Source organism: Mobula hypostoma, chromosome 18, assembly GCF_963921235.1.
Source record: "Mobula hypostoma chromosome 18, sMobHyp1.1, whole genome shotgun sequence".
Lineage (NCBI taxonomy): Eukaryota > Metazoa > Chordata > Chondrichthyes > Myliobatiformes > Myliobatidae > Mobula > Mobula hypostoma.
Genome location: NC_086114.1, coordinates 54,414,104 through 54,436,361, shown reverse-complemented (window position 1 = coordinate 54,436,361; position 22,258 = coordinate 54,414,104). Strand labels below are relative to the sequence as shown.

The following is a 22,258-nucleotide window of genomic DNA, read 5'->3' as shown; positions in this document are numbered from 1 at the left end:
TACTGCGTCCGGTGCTCCCGATGTGGCCTTTTATATATTGGTGAGACCCGACGCAGACTGGGAGACCGCTTTGCTGAACATCTACGCTCTGTCCGCCAGAGAAAGCAGGATCTCCCAGTGGCCACACATTTTAATTCCACATCCCATTCCCATTCTGACATGTCTATCCACGGCCTCCTCTACTGTAAAGATGAAGCCACACTCAGGTTGGAGGAACAACACCTTATATTCCGTCTGGGTAGCCTCCAACCTGATGGCATGAACATTGACTTCTCTAACTTCCGCTAGGCCCCACCTCCCCCTCGTACCCCAGCTGTTACTCCTTTTTATGCACACATTCTTTCTCTCACTCTCCTTTTTCTCCCTCTGTCCCTCTGAATATACCTCTTGCCCATCCTCTGGGTCACCCCCCCCCCCGTCTTTCTCCCTAGGCCTCCTGTCCCATGATCCTCTCGTATCCCCTTTTGCCTATCACCTGTCCAGCTCTCGGCTCTATCCCTCCCCCTCCTGTCTTCTCCTATCATTTTGCATCTCCCCCTCCCCCTCCAGCTTTCAAATCCCTTACTCACTCTTCCTTCAGTTAGTCCTGACGAAGGGTCTCGGCCTGAAACGTCGACTGCGCCTCTTCCTATAGATGCTGCTTGGCCTGCTGCGTTCACCAGCAACTTTGATGTATGTTGCTTGAATTTCCAGCATCTGCAGAATTCCTGTTGTTTTTGATAGGTTCTTGATTAGTTAGGGTGTCAAAGGTTACAGGGAGAAGGCAGGAGAATGAGGTTGAGAGGGATAATAAATCAGCCATGATGGAATAGCTAGACAGACTCGATATGCTGAATGGCCTAATTCTGCTCCTATGTCTTATGGTCTTATAAGCAACATTTGCGTTAAAGCTTTTCATGGCTATTAAATTAAATTAAGGCAACCGTTAGTCTTGCGAGACCATGGATCTGCGCCTGGAAAGTCTTCAATCTTCAGGGCGTAGGCCTGGGCAAGGCTGTATGGAAGACCCATGCTGCAAGTCTCCCCTCTCCATGACATCGATGTTGTCCAAGGGAAGGGCAAGGGCCGATACTGCTTGACACCAGTGTCGTCGCAGAAAATTGTGTGGTTAAGTGCCTTCCTCGAGGACACAACACGCTGCCTTGGCTGAGGCTTGAACTCACGACCTTCAGGTCACTAGTGGACTGCCTTAACCACTTAACGTGCCCACAACAACAATTCATGGCTATAAATATTCCACAATATCATTGTCCCCATGGCAAGTGTATGAAGATATAAAACACCTACTTGTTACACAGTCTCAAAGCAATGTTTGAATTTTCAGTCTGCATTTACACTGAAAATGGTAGTGCTACCACTGTAACAATACCAAACTGGACATAACGAGTCCTTCACAAAAAAAATCTTTCTTTCTGAACCAAATATTAATGATAATGCTGACATGGTATTTATGTCCATAAATATCAAGGCCTAGACAGAGTGGATGTGGAGGGTATGTTTGCTATAGTGGGTGAGTCTAGGACCAGAGGGCACAGGCTCAGAATAGAGGTACATCCATTTAGAACAGAGGTGAGAAGGAATTCCTTCAGCCAGAGGGTGGTGAATCTGTGGAATTCATTGTCACGGACAGCTGTGGAGGCCTAGTCATTGAGAGTATTTAAAGCAGAGGTTGAAAGATGAGGCAGGACATGAAAGGTTATCGGGAGAAGGCAAGAGAATGTGGTTGAGAGGGATAATAAACCAGCCATGATGGAATGACATAGCAGACTCGATGGGTCGAAAGGCCCAATTCTGCTCTTATGTCTTATGGTCTTGAGCTCTTTAAATGTATTAAAAATGCAACTAATGCTGCAGGCTGGATGATAGAAAAAACTAATTTGTATTATCCCAACGTACGTCCCTCAATCCATTCACTGGAGAGATAGGCAACTGTTGAACCTCTTTATAATCTTAACTTCAATAATAATATATCATGGCTATTTCACTCTGGGAATAAGAAAGAACATCAAAAGGAACCAATTTAATTACTTTTAAACTTCTGTTTCCTGATATATGAAACTCATAAATCTAAGTCATAGCATTTCCCCATATTCTTGAAGTTTCCTGAAAAGCTGGGAAAAGGGGTGACAACTCCACATTATGGTCTTTGGGACCCTACAAACTAAAAGGATTTAGAAAAATAAATCTGAGGGTAAAAAGCAATCAGACCAGGTAACTTCAATAAGTGTTTCAGGCTAGTGAACTTGCATCATTGTTGGAAATAGAGAACAAGTTTTAATAACCAGTGAAGGTGTAAGGAAAAAAGGAGAAGGGGGCAGGGGAGAAAGAAAGCAGAGAATCAAGCAAAAATTGTGCTAAAATGGAAAGCAGGAAACATTTGGGTGACAAAAGTGATTGGAAGTGTAAGTTGAAGAATGAAAAAGGGAAGAACATTCTTGAGAAGTGCAGTATAAATGTGAAATTACCACAGGGATGTGGACGGACTGCAAGAAATCTAAAATGCCAGAAATGAGCTGAAATCACTAAATTCCTTAGTAAGACTAGAAGGCCACTCTATGACCTCAAGCACAATAATATTAAGCCGTAATTCCCGGAAGTCTCTGCAGACCTCATGGGGGCTGCACCAATACCCAAGCATGCTGTCACTATAATTAAGCAGGCTGTGTCATCTGCGTCGCAAAGAATTTGTCACGTAGACTCTTTACCAGCATTGCATCCCCATAGCTGCTAAAAACACTGGCTGCATGCAGCAGTCACATACACAAAATGAGCTTAATTTAAAAAAATAGTTAACCATGTTTTCTAAATTGTCAGTTTGTTGAAAAGACAAGTTTTCTCTTATGTAACACACATCAAAATTGCTGGTGAACGCAGCAGGCCAGGCAGCATCTCTAGGAAGAGGTACAGTCGATGTTTCAGGCCGAGACCCTTCGTCAGGACTGCTGACGTTCACCAGCAACTTTGATGTGTGTTCCTTGAATTTCCAGCATCTGCAGAATTCCTGTTGTTTTCTCTTATGTAGTACTTTTCACTGCTTTATGATAGCACATAGCTCCTTAAAGTTAAGGAAGTATTTTTAAAATGCAAATCCTACATGTTAACTATTCACCATTATACTCAATGCCGTTTTCACAAACGGATCCTTCAATAACCACTTTAAGACTGTTCTGTGGAGTGGAATCTATGTTGAATTAACTTTACATAACAGATTAAGTTAACTAATGTGCTCCAGATTGCAAACAAAATAGTCCTTTTACTGCTTCTTCTGTAACTAACCTCTGTCTGACATAAGCAAAGTCATCAGTTTGTCTGTTACCACTGCTCACCTACTCAGCAACTGTCTGGACTCCATGCTCTTCCCTAATCTCCCAGTTCATGTACTGCAGATTTCTGCTCATTTTACCTCTGCTCAGGATTGACAGTCATCCTGCTTTTTCTCTTCCAGACCAGGTAATTTAACCACAATTTTCAGCAACAATTTATTCTTAACTCCAGTTTTGTCTTGTCCAGGCAAGTTACCCTTGGTTTCCAGCCCGTTCTTAGTATGAGGCCTACTTTGTCAGGTGAAACTCAGAGGTTTGGGCCCTTGGGCGACATGAGACGAGAGGGAATCTCAGTGAGCCCTCTTTCAAATCAAGCCAAATATTTAATAGTGAATACTGGTAAAGCCTGAGGCCGGTAAAAATACAAATGATTATCATGAATTGTGATTCAAAGTAATCACTTTGGATTAGTCTTCAGAGAAGATACTAAAAAGCCCCAATAATGATAATTAAATGGCTATTGTGAAGGAGGAACATAAACAATTTTTATTATATATGAAAATTAAGTGGCCACTATAAATTTCCCCTAGTGTGTGGTTACGTGGTAGAATCTGGGGGAGTTGATGAGAACTGGGTAAAAATAGAATACGATTAATGTCAATGATAGCCTGATGTTCATGCAAGCTGAGGGGTCTGGATTACTACAACTCTATAAAAGGGTAATTTATCAACCTGTGCTTTACAAGGCATTTCTGTAATGATAGGCAAGGTCAAAGCCAGACTTGGCAGTGATGTCTTCCAACAAGTAGCTCAATGCACTTGCTATTGAGGTTTACAAATAGTTTCCAACAGTCATTTAGCAGGGACAGCCTGTCCTATACATGCACATTCAGGAGAATGATAAGAATAAGACCGTAAGACATAGGAAAAGAATTAGGCAATTCAGCTCATCAAGTCCGCTCTGCCATTCTGTCACAGCTGATTTATTATCCCTCTCAACCTTAATCTCCTGCCTTCTCCCGTAACCTTTGATCTAATCAAGAACGTATCAACCTCTGCTTTACCTATTAAGAAACATCTCCATCTGAACAGAAATTCAAGACTTGAGTGAATTATAGATTCTTTGAAATCTCTTGGAAACAGAATCTTGAGCTTATAGTCCCAGAGAATAACTGAAAAATTGGGAATTGACAAGAAAAATAAAATGGCAGATATTATCCAGATCTCAAATATCTAAATTTCATTCCCTTCAGAGCTGGGAATGCAAAGAGTTACAGCAATGACACCAGAAAATACCCTGTCCAGCAGATCAAGCACTTTCCTGTGGATTCAATGGTTTACAGCCACACTGAACAAGTGGTGGCACGAGTTGAGAGAGACATTCTTCCTCAATTAGTATTATTACAGAAATAGGAAACTCAATGATTTGACAGTGGCTACTTTTGCATTAAGATTCCAAATTTTCAGTTGTTTTGAGAATTTTCAGGAAGGGACATTTCAGAAAAGCTGGGAAAGATAATGAGCAGCCACTCAGGGGTGTTATAGTAGCTGATGACTTAGAGAAGAAAAGTATCAGGTCTATCACAAGTTCAGATAGCAAAGTCTAGAGCAAGTCAAAAATACACACAAGAGCAAGGTTAGAATTTTTTAAACAATAAGATTAAGACTGTATGGGGGGCTTTGGGTTCTAACGTTTTAACTGTCATTCATTCTTTGAGGTACTCCTCTGTTTTTGTTGATGTCTGCAAAGAAAAAGAATTTCGGGATGTATATTGTATACATTTTCTCTGACTTTAAATGTACGTATTGAAACCATATTTGGTGACAACCAACTTTCAAGATTTGATTAAATGGACTTTGAAGAACAAATATCATATTCAAACAGAGATCTCTATTATGCCTGCTGCAAAATAAACAGAACTCAGGCAGGATTGTACCACATCGGATTAAAGCAACTTTCAGTCTGAATTAACACAGCGAAACAGAAATCCATTCTTCCTAATAGCTGTAATATCTCTATAGTGAACAAAACTGAAGCATTCTGAGATTAAACTCAGAGCAGAGAGTAAAAGCAGATGTCACAGGAGGATAAAACTAAGGAACAGCAAACAGGATGTGACCAATGTTCCCTTTAACTTGTGCACAAAAATCTTGTGCTGGGCAACAACGTGTGCACTGAATAACTTCTTCAATAAACACAGTATAAATAAGCTAGTTCTAAAATCTGCAGACAAATCATCACAAACTCTATGTCATCAACACCATCTGCAACAGAAATCGGAAAAGGAAATGTGATTGCATACGACTGTGAAATATATTTAACATTACCAATGAGGTAGAGGGCAACAACCTTTTGTGCGCAGTTTAAATTCCTTTGTGTGCTAGTAGCAAAAGATGTGTGCGCATACACACCTTACAGGGAGCATTGGATGTGCCTAGTGCCTGGCACAGAGCCCAAGGACACTAGTCAAGCAGAACTTAAAGACCAAACTGGAAATAAAAAGCTGCCATCAATAAAAGTGCCCATAAATTAGTCTGTCATGAAATACTTAACTTACTCACTAATATCATTTTACAGAAATAAACCTTCTTTCCTGACCCATTACGGCTCACATATCCAATCCCACACCTCCATGAATTGCCTTTCCAAGTGACTTAGCAAACGACTAAGCAAAGACCAGCAGACTGCATCAATAAAAGTGGATTTTCACTTGAATGAACAAAGTAAAATCTGCACTTAACCATTTAAAAAGTACGATCTCTAAGTAGCAGGGGGACCTGATGTGACTGCTAAACACTCAGGGCAACATGGATAGGATGTTAAATTAAATAACATCAGTACATTTAAAAAGTATTAAATTGTACAGAGCAGATGAATGTCAGTTCAACAAGCACAGGAATTTAAAACAAACCCTTGCTATGTCTCCCTAGGCACCAGTGGCATTGCATTCATGCTGTTTTTCCAAGCCTATGCTACAATAATTAGCCAGACTCTGCAATATTTTATTGTGCAAAAGTTTGCAAATGTGAAATAGGACATCTCAAGGCAACATTCCACACCTTGTACGTTGTCCAAGGATAGTTCTAGCTTGTCAGTATACTAAACCAAACAGTCTTGTTTAGATACCTTGTCATTTGTAGCCTACACTTCGATGCTATAATTGTGGCCCCAAGGAGACATTCTCCTCTCTGTGCTTTCCAAGCCATAGACATATTTCTTTCAGTAACAGACAGCTTTATGGAGTCTAATCTTCAATACAGTCAATCAGCAACCTCTAGTTCATGTTTGTAGATCTCGTAAGGTCACAAAAGCAGCTTTCTTCAAAGTGTAACATGGCCTGTATTAACAAGTCTCATCATACTTACCCAGACACTGAACACAGTCCTTTGATTTTCCTTGTCCTATTGGATTACTCAGCTTGGGAAAATAACTGAAAATCTTATACATCGAATCCAGGTGACAGTTACCAGCAATTACCCCAGTGAAGCCCTATTTTAACGTATTTATAACAGCCTTCACACTGTTGACCTTGAGCCAGATAACTGTTCTGCAGCCAGTTCACATCTTTGTGTGAGAGGCCACAGAAGAAGCTATGCCTGATATTGTTGACACATGATCTGTGCTACTCAGTGACAGAAATTCACCAACCCTGTGGCTGCATCTCCCTCCATCGCACCAAATAAACTGCAGCTATCCTATGGGCTTCTGACCTTGGTGAGATGTGCCTCTGTCAGTGACTTGCCCTGGAATTGTGAACCAGAAACAAATTCTAAGCACAAGAGATTCAGCAGATGCTGGAAATCCAGAGTAACACAAACTAAAGGAATCCAGCAGGTCAAGCGGTATCTATGGAAAGGAATAAAGAGTAGACTTTTTAAGCCAAGACCATTCATCTAACCCTTCATCAGAAATAAAATCTATCTGGACACATTTCACAAATTAAGCTCTAGGTATCAAAGCTCAAAGTAATTTTTTTCAATTGAAGTACATATGTCACCATATACAACATTGAGTTTCATTTTCTAGTGGGCATACTCAATAAATCTATGATAGAATCAATGAAGGACCACACCAACCAGTGTGCAAAAGAAAACAAACTGTGCAAATACAAAAAGAAAGAAGAAAAAATATTAATGAATAAATAAATACGCAATAAATATCGAAAACATGAGGAAGAGTCCTTGAAAGTGAGTCCAAAGGTTTTGGGATCATTTCAGTGATGGAGAGGACAAGTGAAGTTGAGCTCTGGAGCTTTTTGGTTGAGGGGTAATAACTGTTCCTGAACCTGGTGGTGTGAATCCTGAGGCTCCTGTACCTTCTTCCTGATGGCAGCAGCAACAAGAAAGCTTTGTCTGGGTGGTGGGAGGCGCCCTGATGTATGCTGCTTTCTTGTGGCAACGCTCCATGTCAATGTACTCAACAGTGGGGGAGACGTTTGTTTACGTGTGATGGACTGGGTTTTCAATGTCATGCCCCAGAGGGGTAATTCTGTTACTTTGAGCTGGAAGCAGAGAAATGCACTCGGTGGTGGTGGGTGGGGGGGTGGAGCATAATTGGAAAACTGTGGTCACTGTATTTCAACCAAATTATGTTGCTCAGCTCTCAATGAACAGACACCCTACTGAAGAAGTATCTGCCAATGGAATATATCACTATCTTCAGAGGAGCATAAACTAGTTGGGAAAATTAGAAAAATATTCTTGATCCCAAACAACCCTGTACAATGCCCAAACACCAATGCAGACTGACAATAAATCAACTTCTCTCTATAAAGATGTTCTGTGTTATACTCTCTTACTCCAGCATAAATCCTGAATCTGGATTACAAATCCAGCTTCATACTCACATTTCCAATATCAGAAGGAATAGGTGAGGAGGACACAGTGGATTTAATTTCTTCTGTATAGACCAAAGCTCCAATTTGTACAAAACCACAAAATGCTCATAATAATCTGCTCTCAAGATGAGGCTTTTCATTCTAGAACAAAGGAGATGTCCTCTTTTTTCAAAGAAAGAGGCTTCCCTTCCTCCACCACATCTCTTCCATTTCATACATGTCTGTTCTTACCCCATCCTCCTGCCACCCTACCAGGGATAGGATTCCTTTTGTCCTCACCTATCACCCCACCAGCCTCCGTGTCCAGCACATAATTCTCCACAACTTCCACCATCTCCAACAGGATCCCCTCCCCCCACTTTCTGCTTTCCGCAGGGATCACTTCCCACATGACTCCCTTGTTCATTTGTCCCCTCCATTGATCTCCCTTCCTGGCACTTATCCTTGCAAGTGAAACAAGTGCTACAACTACCCCTACATCTCCTTCCTCACTTCTATTCAGGGCTCCAAACAGTCCTTCCAGGTGAGGCGATACTTCACCTGTGAGTCTTTTGGGGTCATATACTGTGTCCGGTTGCTCCCAATGCAGCCTCCTGTATATCGGTGAGACCCAATGTATATTGGAAGACTGCTTCACCGAGCGTCTATGCTCCATCTGCCAGAACAAGCAGGATCTTCCAGTGGCCACCCATTTTAATTCCACTTCCCATTCCCATATGTCAATCCATGGCCTCCTCTACTGTCACGATGAGGCCACACTCAGGTTGGAGAAGCAACACCTTATGTTCCATCTGGGTAGCCTCCAAACTGAAGGCATGAAAACAGATTTCTCGATCTTTCTGTAATCACCTCCCCCCCCACCATTCCCCATCCCCTTTTCCCTCTCTCACCTCATCTCCTTGCCTGCCTATCGGCTCCCTCTGGTGCTTCTCCCCTCTTTTTGTTCTTCCATGGCCTTCTGTTCTCTCCTATCAGACTCCCCCTTCTCCAGCTCAGTATCTCTCTCAACAATCAACTTCCCAGCTCCTTACTTCATCCCTCCCCTTCCCAGTTTCACCTATCACCTTGTGGTTCTCTCTCCCCTCACCTTTTAAATCTACTCATCTTTTTTTCTCCAGTCCTGTCAAAGGGTCTCGGCCCAAAACACCGACTGTACTTTTTTCCCATAGATGCTGCCTGGCCTTCTGAGTTCCTCCAGCATTTTGTGCATATTGCAGTGATACAGCAATTTCTACTTTTCTCCAACCATTCCAGCATATCAAATCAATGCAGCACACAAGTCGTCAGTGTAAATGGCTCAATTTAAGCTCCAAAAAAGAACACAGGAACAGGCAAAAGTCAGTCACCAATCATGGTTCTTTAGTCATTCAGTTAAATCACAAGCAATATAGACCACAATTCCATTTATCTTTTTAGATTCATACTAATACTCCTATTGTCATGCTTTCAATTGACTTTCGTCTCAATGACACTCTAGACAAATTAGTTCTAGTTCACAAGCATCCTTGTAAATAACCGTTTCAAGTATTATTTTCAGGCACATCAAGGTTACGCCCTCTAGCTTGGGATCACACATTCAAAGGAAATGGTTTTCCTACCTGGACCTCTAAAATTGATCTTATCATTTTACACAGCTGGACTTGCAAAAGGTCAGCACCATCATTAAGCATCACATGTCCAGCACATCCCAATTGGGGAAATACACTGTCATCTCTTCATTCTCTTTGGGTAAATCGTGGAATTCCTTGCCTAAAGGCATTGATTCCTTCACTAAATGGTTCATTGTAGCAGACCACCACCTCAAAGGCAACTGGAGATATACAATAACCATTCCTGTTGCCTGTGACAATCAAATCCCAGTATTAATAACCCAGCAGTTTACAGTGTACATTGCAGTTACACTACATGCTGACATAGCACCAGGATGACATTCCTCAAATGTGATTACTTGTGATCCATTCAAGTACAGAAATGCACGGGCAAATCCAAACAGTTTTTCTATTGTTGATGGAGCACATAAACACATAATACCATAGGTTGGCATAATTCAGGTCTTGCTGTCAATGCTCCCAGAAACACAATAAGAAGGAGGGCCAGACAGTTTCTTCAGAACATACCAATGACATTCAAATTAAATATGGAGAAATGAAATACAAACTGAAAGACTATACAATAGTGAGTTTACTGCAAATCTTCTCATCTCACTGGATTGACTGAAAATGTGTTGTAATAATCAAGAGATCAAACCTCACCAGAGTAAATCTGATAAAGAAGTGTTTTGTCAACTAAAACTGGTGAGAGGTGCTAAACACTGCACCACACAGTCTGCGTTACAGCATGATTATGTGCTGCAGCCAGAGAATTTCATTAAACAATCTCAAATATAAATAGAGCACCTTGTCAGCATTAGTGCATGGTTTTCTCAAGGAAGTTAAAGAATGATTGCACAATTAGCACAGAGCATGGTTACTTCAAACCAAGTCTAACTGAGATGCACTTTCTCATGAAATATCAGTTAACAGTTTGTACACACACACAATGCAATCACATTACATCAATACAAAATCAAAAGCAAGGAAAAGGATGTCACTACAAAGAGAATGCAGATGACAGAACTTTCATATTCTCTCTTTGGCACAAGACCACAGTAGATATAAAGAGACCATTCAATCGTCTTCATGAGAAGCATCAGGATTCAGTTATTGGCCAGATAAACTGTACGGGTTTAAATCTCAAGGATTTTTAAAACTAATCACTAACATCCAGTGACAACATTAATAAACTGACAGAACAGGTGATGTCCCATGGCATGGCTCATGGCAAAATGAAGTCACAATGGAGGAAAGTATACACAATGGGTAATTAAGATTAATTTCACAACAGCATCTTCTCTCCTAGTAACCATCTTATTTCCTATTCCACTTTTAACTTTCCATCTTTCTCTCTTCCACCTTGTACAATATATTACACTCCAAATCTATCAGTTTCATGTCCCACAAATCATGCTTGTCTCAGTCCTTGTGCCTTTACACTTGCCCAACTATGGCTCACAAGAAACCATGATACATTTCCTGAGGGATTGTAGTCGTGGTTGTTTTTCAAATGAGGCCATAAACCAAGATCTTGCCTGTCCCTCTTTTGTCCTGATTCCTATCCCTTAGGAGCTTAATTTAACATGCTCCTTTCTTCCTGGAGGGGGCTCAGGAACCTGGGTTCCAGCAGCCTTCATAGAAAAAGCTCATTAAAATTCCACCCTAACACCAAGGCAATCATGCAAACATCAGCAGACCATGGTTACTCCCAATGCACTTGCACTTCAGTACTCAGGTTTAAAGTGCAAAATGAAAACACTCCACTCTGGACTACAACTGTAGTTTAATTGAGTCCTGGAACAAAATTGCTTTTCTTTCCACTCTTCCTTCCCTTCCTCATTCACCATGAAATCAGGACACAGGAACAGGCTCTTTGGCCCAGAGTGTTAAATTAGTAATCAAATGGCTAACTAAACTAATCTCTTCTACCTACACAATGCCCATATCCTTCCATTTTCCTCACATTCACGTGACTATCCAAATGCTTCTTAAAAGACTCTAGTGTTGCTGCCTCTACCACCACCCCAGCCAGCACATTCCAGTTGCCCACCACTCTGTGTACAAAATCTTGCCCCTCACGTTTCCTTTAACATTACTCCCCCTCACATTAAATGCATTCCCACTGGTACTAGATGTTTCAACTCTTGGAAAAGGCTAATGTCTGTCTAATCTATCTGTGCCTCTCATAATTTTATAAACCTCTATCAGATCTCTCCTCAGCCTCTATCACTCCAGACAAAACAACCCAAGTTTGGCCAACTCCTCATTAAAGCACATGCCCTATAATCTAGGCAATGTTCTTCTGCACCCTCTCCAAAGCCTCGTCATCCTTCCTACAATGGGTGACCAGAACTGTATGTAATACTCCAGATGCAGCCTAACTAGAGTTTTATAAAGCAGTAATATAACTTCCTGACTTTTGAACTCAGTGCCTTGACCAATAAAAAGCATGCCATGTGCCTTCATAATCACACTATCAACTTGTGCAGCCATTTACAGGGAGTTATGAACTTGGATCACAAGATCCCTCTGCTTATCAACACTGTTAAGGATCTTGCCCTTAGCTCTTTGCATTTGACCTACCAAGGTGCAACACTTCACACTTGGCTGCGTTAAACTCCATCTGCCATTTCTCCACCCATATCTGCAAATGATCAATATCCTGTTGTATTCAATAGACAATAGGTGCAGGAGTAGGCCATTCAGCCCTTCGAGCCAGCGCCACCATTCACTGTGATCATGGCTGATCATCCACAATCAGTACCCCGTTCCTAGAATTGGCATCCACTGCCTTCTTAGGCACAGCATTCCATAGATCCACAACCCTCGGTGTGAAAAAGTTTTTCCTCAACTCCATTCTAAATGGTCTACCCCTTATTCTTAAACTGTGGCCTCTGGTTCTGGACTCCCCCAACATCGGGAACATGTTTCCTGCCTCTAGTGTGTCCAATCCCTTAATAATCTTATATGTTTCAATTAGATCCCCTCTCATCCTTCTAACTTCCAGTGTATACAAGCCCAATTGCTCCAATCTTTCAACATATGACATTCCCGCCATCCCTGGAATTAATCCAGTGAATTTACGCTGCACTCCCTCCATAGCAAGAATATCCTTCCTCAAATTTGGAGACCAAAACTGCACACAATACTCCAGGTGGGGTCTCACCAGGGCCTTGTACAACTGCAGAAGGACCTCTTTGCTCCTATACTCAACACTTCTTGTTATGAAGACCAACATGCCATTAGCTCTCTTCACTTTCTGCTGTACCTGTATGCTTACTTTCAGTGACTGATGAACAAGGACACTTAGATCTCGTTGTACTTCCCCTTTTCCTAACTTGACACCATTCAGATAGTAATCTGCCATCCTGTTCTTGCACCAAAGTGGATAACTTCACATTTATCCACATTAAACTGCATCTGCCCACTCACCCAACCTGTCCAAGTCACCCTGTATTCTCATAACATCCTCCTCACATTTCACATTGCCACCCAGATTTGTGTCATTTGCAAATTTGCTAATGTTACTTTTAATCCCTTCATCTAAATCACTAATGTGTATTGTAAATAGCTGCGGTCCCAGCACCGAGCCTTGTGGTACCCCACTAGTCACTGCCTGCCATTCTGAAAAGGACCCGTTAATCCCTACTCTTTGTTTCCTGTCTGCCAACCAATTTTCTATCCATGTCAGTACCCTACCCCCAATACCATGTGCTCTAATTTTGCCCACTAACCTCCTAGGTGGGACCTTATCAAAGGCTTTCTGAAAGTCCAGGTACACTACATCCACTGGCTTTCCCATGTCCATTTTCATAGTTACATCCTCAAAACATTCCAGAAGATTAGTCAAGCATGATTTCCCCTTCGTAAATCCATGCTGACTCGGACCTATCCTGCTACTGCTGTCCAAATATGCTGCTATTTCATCTTTTATAATTGACTCCAGCATCTTCCCCACCACTGATGTCAGACTAACTGGTCTATAATTGCCTGTTTTCTCTCTCCCACCTTTCTTAAAAAGTGGGATAACATTAGCTACGCTCCAATCCGCAGGAACTGATCCTGAATCTATAGAAAATTGGAAAATGATTACCAATTCTTTACCAATCTTCTATGCTATTCACACCACCAATCTTTGTATTACTAACTCACCCATCTACATTTTCATCCAGGTCATTTATATACATGCCAACAGCAGAGGTCTTAGCCACAGTACAGATCCCTACAGAGTACCACTAAACACAGATCTGCAGCTAGAATAAGTCCCTTCAACCATTTCCCTCTGTCTTCTATGGACAAGCCAGTTCTGAATCCAAATGGCCAATTCACTATAGATCCCATGCATCTTAACCTTCTGGATGAGATTCCCATGACTGACCTTGTCAAATACCTCACTAAAGTCCATGTAAACAACATCCACAGCTCTACCCTCATCAATCACCCTCGTCACTTTGTCAAAAAACTCATTCAAGTTACTGAGACATGACTTGCCCTGCACAAACCCATGCTAGGTTTCCCTAATTAGGCCATGGTTTTCCAAATGCTCATAAATCTTATCCCTAAGCATTCTCTCCACTATCTTCTCTACCACCGATGTGAGACCCACCGGTCTTTAGTTTCCAGGATTATCTCTGGTTCCCTTATTGAATAATGGAACAATGTTAGCTACTCACCAATCCCCCGAGGCCTCACTTATGGCTAGAGAGGACACGAAGATATTGGTCAAGGCCCCAGCAATCACTTCTCTTGCCAATCTCAATAACCTAGGGTACATCCCATCAAGCCTGGGGACTTAATCACCTTAATGCTCTTTAAGAGACCAAACACTACCTCCTCCTTTACCTCAAAGTGCCCTTGTATATCAATATGTTCAACAATAATCTCCCTATTTTCCATGTCCTTCTCTTTGGTAAATACTGAAGCAAAGTACTCAGGACGGACTTCACCTACATCCTCCGCATCCAAGAAAATGTTCCCCTCTTTACCTTTGAGTGGTTGTACCCTCTCACTAGTTATGCTTGGGATTCTCTTTAATTCTATTCGCCAAGGACTTTTTAATGGCCTTTCCTGGCTTTCCTAATTCCCATCTTGAGTTCTTTTCTGGTTTCTTTATAATCCTCAAGGGCTCTGTTTGATCCTGGCTTCTAAGCTTTACATAACTGGAACCTTTTCTGGGCCAGGGGTAACCTGTACAAGAGGGACGGGTTGCACCTAAACTGGAGGGGATCTGACACCCTCAGGAGTCCATGAGTGCTACTCAGGAGAGTTGAAACTCATTTGGTTCCAATTATCCAAGAACCTGAAACCCTGCCTCCTGCATCAGGTCCTTGGCCACTCATTAATCTGTATTATCATCCTGTCTAGCATGTGGCACTGGGAGTAATCCAGAGATTACTACCTTGGAGGTCCTGTTCTTCAGCCTCTTCCCTAACTCCCTATACTCACTGCACAGGACCTCTTCCCCCTATTTACCTATGTCATTGATGCCAATGAGCACTACGACCTCTGGCTGCTCACCCTCCTCCTTGAGAATATTCTGCAGCCTCTCTGAGACATCCTGGACCCTAGCAACTGGGAGGTAACACATCATCCTGGCATCTCATTCATGGCCACATAATCTCCTGTCTGCCCCCCTAATAACTGAGTCTCTTATCACTATTGCTCTGCATGATTTTACCCCTTCCTGCTGAGCCTCAGCTCCAGCCACAGTGCCACTAGCTTGGCTGCAGCTGCTGTGCCCTGATAGGTCATTCTCCACCCCCCCAAAAAAAAATACCCAAAGGGGTACTTGTTGCTGAGGGGAATGGCCATAGGGAAACCATGCAGTAACTGCTCACTTTTACTTACCTCTCCTGGTGGTCACCCATCTACCATCGCACTCTGAGTGTGACCACCTTGGTAAAAGCTCCATCTATAAGGTTTTCAGCCTCCCAGATGGTCCTGAGTACACCCAGTTCCAGTTTCAGTTCCTTGACTTTGTCAGTCAGGAGCTGAGGTTGGGTGCACTTCCTGCAGATGCAGTCATTAGGGAGACCATCAAGATACCCCGCAATCGCACATCTTACAGGAGAAGCATTCCACTGCCTGAACTACCACCCTACTCCACTTGTTACACCTTTGGCTTTAACTTCTTAAACTTAAGTTCTACAATCGACTCAGCACCCTTAGCCTCTGCCTGCTCTCGTCGAAGCCTGTAGAGTCAAAGCCTCCCATTCTAACCCTGGCCCACTCCAACAATGGCCATTCTATTTATACCTTGCTTCTTTTTATTGGCCCTTGCTAAGCTACTAATAACCCAAGCAATCTCCTGCCACGCAGACAAGTTTTGTTCACTTTTAAAAACTGGCGCGTAAAGTCCACAAGGAACTGTCTCCAACCAACATGCCCAACATCTCCAACATGTTCCAATTTTGTTAAGAACAGCTCCATCCATTAACCAGAGCTAAAAGTAACTTCTTACCCCATGTCACCTACACACCTCAAAAACCCTTATTAATCCACAAAATACTACTACTTCCATGATTGCCCAAACATTACACCTCCCTCAGCTGTATATTCACCTTGTTACCCAATTTCAAAATCCATTTATTCTTGGCCTGAAGTATGCGTTAATATTTAACATAGCCAATTTCTTGATTTCACTGAAGTCAATTTTACACCCATTGTTTCTAATCTGCAACTGCCTTTTCATGGTTCAGATCTACAATTATTTTTAATTTAGCACACACTCTATGACCCCTAACTCCTACACTGTTCTACTGATGAACAGCTTATGTTTGATAAACAGCACCTCATTTTTAATTAGATTTTTGTTTACAGACATTACAGACCCTAAGTTCAACTATTGTGGATCTTAAATGCTATCTTCATTCATTTTGGACACCAAATGACAGTGTGATTTTTATTCCACTTTGAGTTCTCCAGACCCAGCTTATATCTATATTTTGTCCCTTTTTACCTTGAACTATTGTATCTTCTGTCACATAATCTACAGACCATCCCCAAGTTATAAACACCCAATTTACAGACAGCCGCACATATGAATAAGCTCCCATATTAATAAATTCAAAGGTCTAATGTACATATGTTCATTTCAACAAACAACAGTACTGGTTTCTTTTCCCACTTTTAGTAATGTTCCTTCTTATCAGTACTTTAGATATTATTTATTACACAACAGTGGAAGTAAGGTTACCATTGAATGATTTTTGTGCATTTTCCAACTTACGGACAAAGTTGACTTAAGAATGTCTGTAAAATTGGAACAAGTCCATTACCCAGGGACAAACCTTATATCACAGACCTTCCTTTTGTTCTTGCCCTGCCCAGTTTCCCTGCCTCTGTATTTGCTCAATACCTGTCAAATAAAGATTAAATTGGAACACTCAGTTTTATTTTTCTTGAGCTGCCAAATTTCTCGAATTGTCTGACCTTTTTCAGCATATTTTGTTTTAGTCTTACTTATCATTGCTTGACCTCATTTGTACCAACTCACAACACTTCCTTGCTGTACTTGGCCTAAATTACAAAATAGACCCAAAACTTAGAAATATATTAGAGCTTCCTCAAACCTGTATTCCATCCCTTAAACTATATATCTGAAAATCCCATTTTCAGTTTTACAATCCCACTGCATACACCAGTATGTATAGAGTACATTTAAAACTGAGGTGTGTGGGAATTTTTTTTCTCAAGCAGGGAAACTTGAATTCTCTATCCTAGAGAAATGGAGGCTAATAATTGGGGATATTTAAAGAGAAAGTTGATATATTTTTGAAAGATAGGAGAACTGAGTGCAATGGGGAACTAGCACAGAAGAGATGAGGCCTGGTGCAGATCAGCCATCATCATATTGAAGGATAGGTAGGGCAGGAAGAGTTGAATGGCCTCCACTTTTTCCTATTTTCTTATGTTCTGATATAGATCCATTGAAACCGAAGATCTGCTTTTGGGAAAAGTTTCCCATTCATTTGCATCATTACTGGTAATTTCCCCGTTCACCGTTCCTCCTCCTACACCTTTTGGCACAATGCTCCCAGTAACTAGACTGGTTATGTTGAATAATCCACACCTTTTTTGGTGGCTCCCTTAAGCAACTATCACCCAGCTCTGATTCATTAAATTGTTTTCTAGCCTTGGAACAAATCTCTCTGATACCCCAGTAACTCTTTCACCATGCAGGTCAAGATTTCAACCTTTGTATCAACCAGGAGGTTACACCCTGAACTCAGTGGCCACTTCATTAGGTACAGGATGGAATCCAGTGTGGTCTTCTGCTGTTGTAGTCTATCCACTTCAAGGTTCAATGTGTTATGTACTTATAGATGCTTTTCTGAACACCACTGTTGTAATGTGTGGTTATTTGAGTTCCTGTCGCCTTCCTGTCAGTTTGAACCAGTCTGGCCTTTCTCATCTGACCTCTCTCACTAACAATGTGTGCTCGTCCACTGAACTGCCGCTCACTGGATGTGTTTTTTTTTGGTTTTTCACACGGTTCTCTATAAACTCGAGACACTCGTGTGTGAAAATCCCAGATCACCAGTTTCTGAGACACTCAAACACCCCGTCTGGCACCCACAATCATTCCACAGTCAAAGTCACTTAGATCACTCTTCTTCCCATTCTGATAACTGAACAACATCTAAACCTCTTGACCACGTTTGCATGCTTTTATGCATTGAGTTGCTGCCACATGATTGATCAGATATTTGCATTAATATATAGGTGTACCAAATAAAATGACCACTGAATGTCTATTTTGAGAGCTTCCTTTCTAACCCCATGTCTTCCCATGCTGTAATTTTCATTTGCAATCTTCAGGCACTTAGAAATTAATGAATTCTTCTCATCTCATAACTCAATTACACTCTCAAAGAACTAGATTCACCCAGCATAATCTGTTATCTAAAAATGCTTGCTGATATTGCCTCGGGCAATTATTCCCTTTTTGCTTCATTTTCTCTTAGTACCAATATGCCCCAATGACTGCTGTTAATCTCAAAGTTCTGCAGTTACTGGTTTATCATTTCCATAAAATAGCTCATCTTCTTCCGATCTTTTCTGTACATTAAATCTCAATATCCATAGAGTTAGGAGCACAGACTTTCTGCAAATAAAAAAAACTGCCAATATTATCAAGGTTCTCTGCTTTGCACCCAATACCTTCCTTAAATAAAAAGTATGCCATGTGTTTTGAAGAAATTAAAATGCATTAGAAACACACAAACTTTTAAATACCTGGAAAGAAATTAACTACAGGTAATTCTACTATGTTTTTCTGGATAATGCATTTGCTTATAATATTGTTGATGGTTTATAGAATTACATAGGCCAAATTGGTTATAATGTAATTGTGATCAGAAAAGCCTGTCTAAATCTGAGCTTTGAAGGCAAGTATAGCCTGTGCTGCTTTAAAACAACTTTCACTAACACAAAGTTTCTTAAAAACTCAAATATCGCATTAGAGTAGAATGATTGGTGCTTCAACTGGAACTCACAAGCAATGATGGATTCTGAAATCACGAAGTACAGCTGTGCAAACAGACCTCCATTAACAAAAGTGGAGAGCAGGGAGCCACTTGACACAAGTGGTCTTGAAACTGATCACTGTACTTATACAGAGAACGGCTGTTTCCACAATCTGTACATGTACGTAGATATATTTGAAAAATTCAAGATGAGGCATGGGGGCTGACCTTACGTAGGGGCATATGGGTAGCAAATCTGCGGATAATAAGCCTATAGCTTGTGCTTGCTACTGATCAGAATCACAGCTTTAGTGCAGAATTTAAATATTAAATAAAAGTGTTCAGAGAAAAGACAAGACAGACCAGAGCAAACAGCAGCTGATATATTCACCATTAGCATGAAATCACTAAAGTTATCAGCTTTCCACGTTATCAAGCCAGAGAGACACTTTATGAGCAACGCACTTATCAGGACAAGATGTAAATTACCAAATGAAGTGAACTGAACATTTGCCTCACTGCACTATGTAAAAAGCAAAATTAGCATTTTTAGAATGACTTTCTCCATACATGTATTGTACACCAGGAAGCATGGTGTCATTTAGTCATTGCTCACGTTTTGCAATGCAAAACATCATCCATTCTTCATCTATTCCCCATTGGTGCACCATATCCTACTCAAACATGAACAATGGCTGATGTACAATGAACACTAATGTTGCCCCTAAAAGCAACTGCTAAGCACTCTTCTTCAGTTCTGAAGCATTATCATATTTTATGTTGCAGGCATAATATAAATGTCAGGTGGAACTGCAAATGACGTCCACTCTCAGGCTCACCTTTCTCCAGGTACTCTTCCAGGCCTCGCCGCCTAGCATCCAGCTGCTGCTCCGAGAGTGAAAACGGCCATTTCCTTGGGAGCTTCGGGAAATGGAAGTCTGAAAATTCCCGCTTCAAATTCTGGTGAAGGATCGTAAACTCACGGAAGCGCCGAGAGCAGAGTTGTCGCCCAGCCATGTAAATGTTGAACACCTAAACAAAAGTAGCAGAACAGGTCAAAGATTGTAACAGCCCAGATTTATCATCAGCTATAAATTAATAGAGAAAAAAAGTCACGGGTTAAAATCTGCCCTCAGAATCTTGTTCAAACATGTTGCTACCTTTTAGGGGATGCATAATGTTTCTCAGAAAAATCCTACCGGATTAATCAAAGAACTGAAGGTTCTCACTTGGGTCCTGGCCCCCAGAGAATTATTACAAAATCTGACTGGCTTCTTTGTGAGATCTCGATGTGAAGTGACTGCCTTTTTTTCCCACCAAGTGTTCACATTTGAGTAGTATTTCATTGTTTTGTGGAGCACTTTTAATGTCACGATCCCTAAAGCCACAATGCAAGTGCAAGTTCTCTCTTTAATCTTAAAGTTACCAATTTAACTCAAACTCTGCAATCCTCTGGAGTTAAATGATTTTTTTCACTGTGAGAATCTCTTCCGAAAACGAGAGATTGCCACACACAAATGGACTTTTCACCACACTACACTCACTGCTGTCAGAACATCTCGAAAGTTACTGTCAATGGAGGTTTCTCTCTTTCGACTGGTTTACCAGGAATCATATCCTGAGCTCCAGTCCCTTCCTAGTAGACTGACTTTGCAACATTCATGATAACTAGAGGTAGGCAGGAATTTAAACCTTGATAGCATTCTCCATATGCCCCACAGTAGTAAATTTGTACAAGGAATTTTGTTATTTCAGGGGATTTGATGACACATCATTTATACAAAACTCCAAATAGATTGTAATTACACAAGCTGGTCGTGGACCTAACTTCTTAGCTGAGTTGAATAGTGTTGGATAACACAATGGCTAGTAGAACAAATGCCTCAGTAATAGAGACACTGGTTCAATCCTGACCTTATTTGTTGGTTGTGCAGACCCTGCATATTCTCCCCGTGAATATTAAGCTTCCTCCAGGTTCTCTCACATCCCAAAGACCTGAAGATTGGTAGGTTAATTAGCTACCATACATTGGCCCTTGTGTGTATGTCAATGTTAGAATCTGCATTGAGGGAGGAAGAGGGTTTGCAAGGAGTTGATGAAAGTGTGAGCAGGATAAAAAGGATAAATGAAAGATTCATGCATCAGTATGGGGAGGGGTGGTAGTGCAGACTCAGTGGCTTGAAGAGCCTGTTTCTCTCTCAGGCTCCTTAACATGGGAAAGCAATCTTGGACTTCGCAACAGGGCTGGAAGAAACAACTACTCACCACAAATTTCTCTCCAGTCCGCTCAACATGTTTGTAGCTGGGGATGGAGATTGGAACTGCCCGCTTCTCACTGTAGTCGTAATAGATGCTCCCGGAGGAGTCGTCACCAGGATCAAGGCGATCAGCTTCTTGCTGTGGAACTGACAGCACTGTCAGGATCAGCTCCCGATCTCCTGCCCGAATCAGGTCCACAACCTGCTTGTGTGTTGCTCCCTCAACATTAACTCCATTTCTGTAGATACAAAGAACAGAATAGTTAGAAATAATGAAAAAAAAACTGCAACATTCAGTGATTATGCATCAGGGGTTCAAAATCTATTGTTCAGTGTCATCGTGTGTGTGACAATGGAATACAGAATGAGTATACAGTATTAAGAGTTCACTTTTCAATCCTATGGGTCCTCCCACTCCTTCAAACAAAAAGGATAGCTATGGGCACTCGCAAAGGTCCTAGCTTTGCTTCGCAGTAGCTTATCTACTGATGTCTACTACAAGCCTACTGACTCTCACAGCTATCTGGACTATTCCTCTTCTCATCCTGTCTCTTGCAAAAATGCCATCCCCTTCTCGCAATTCCTCTGTCTTCGCTCTCAGGATGAGGCTTTTCATTCCAGGACGAGGGAGATGTCCTCCTTTTTTAAAGAAAGGGGCTTCCCTTGCTCCACCATCAACTCTGCTCTCAAACGCATCTCCCCCATTTCACGCACATATGCTCTCACTCCATCCTCCCGTCACCCCACTAGGAAGAGGGTTCCCCTGGTCCTCACCTACCACCCCACCAGCCTCCGGGTCCAACATATTATTCTCCATAACTTCCGCCACCTCCAATGGAA

General features: G+C 41.5%; 1 protein-coding gene across 1 annotated transcript in view; it reads right to left on the bottom strand.

Annotated features, from left to right (window-relative positions):
* LOC134358547 (sorting nexin-27-like) overlaps positions 1–22,258 on the bottom strand; it is a 141,399-nt gene that overhangs the window by 40,209 nt on the left and 78,932 nt on the right. Inside the window, exons 2-3 of the mRNA XM_063070905.1 lie at positions 21,426–21,657; positions 20,000–20,192 (exon numbers count right to left, since the gene is read on the bottom strand). Coding sequence (XP_062926975.1) covers positions 20,000–20,192; positions 21,426–21,657 — 425 coding nt within the window. The remainder of the gene's footprint in view (positions 1–19,999; positions 20,193–21,425; positions 21,658–22,258) is intronic.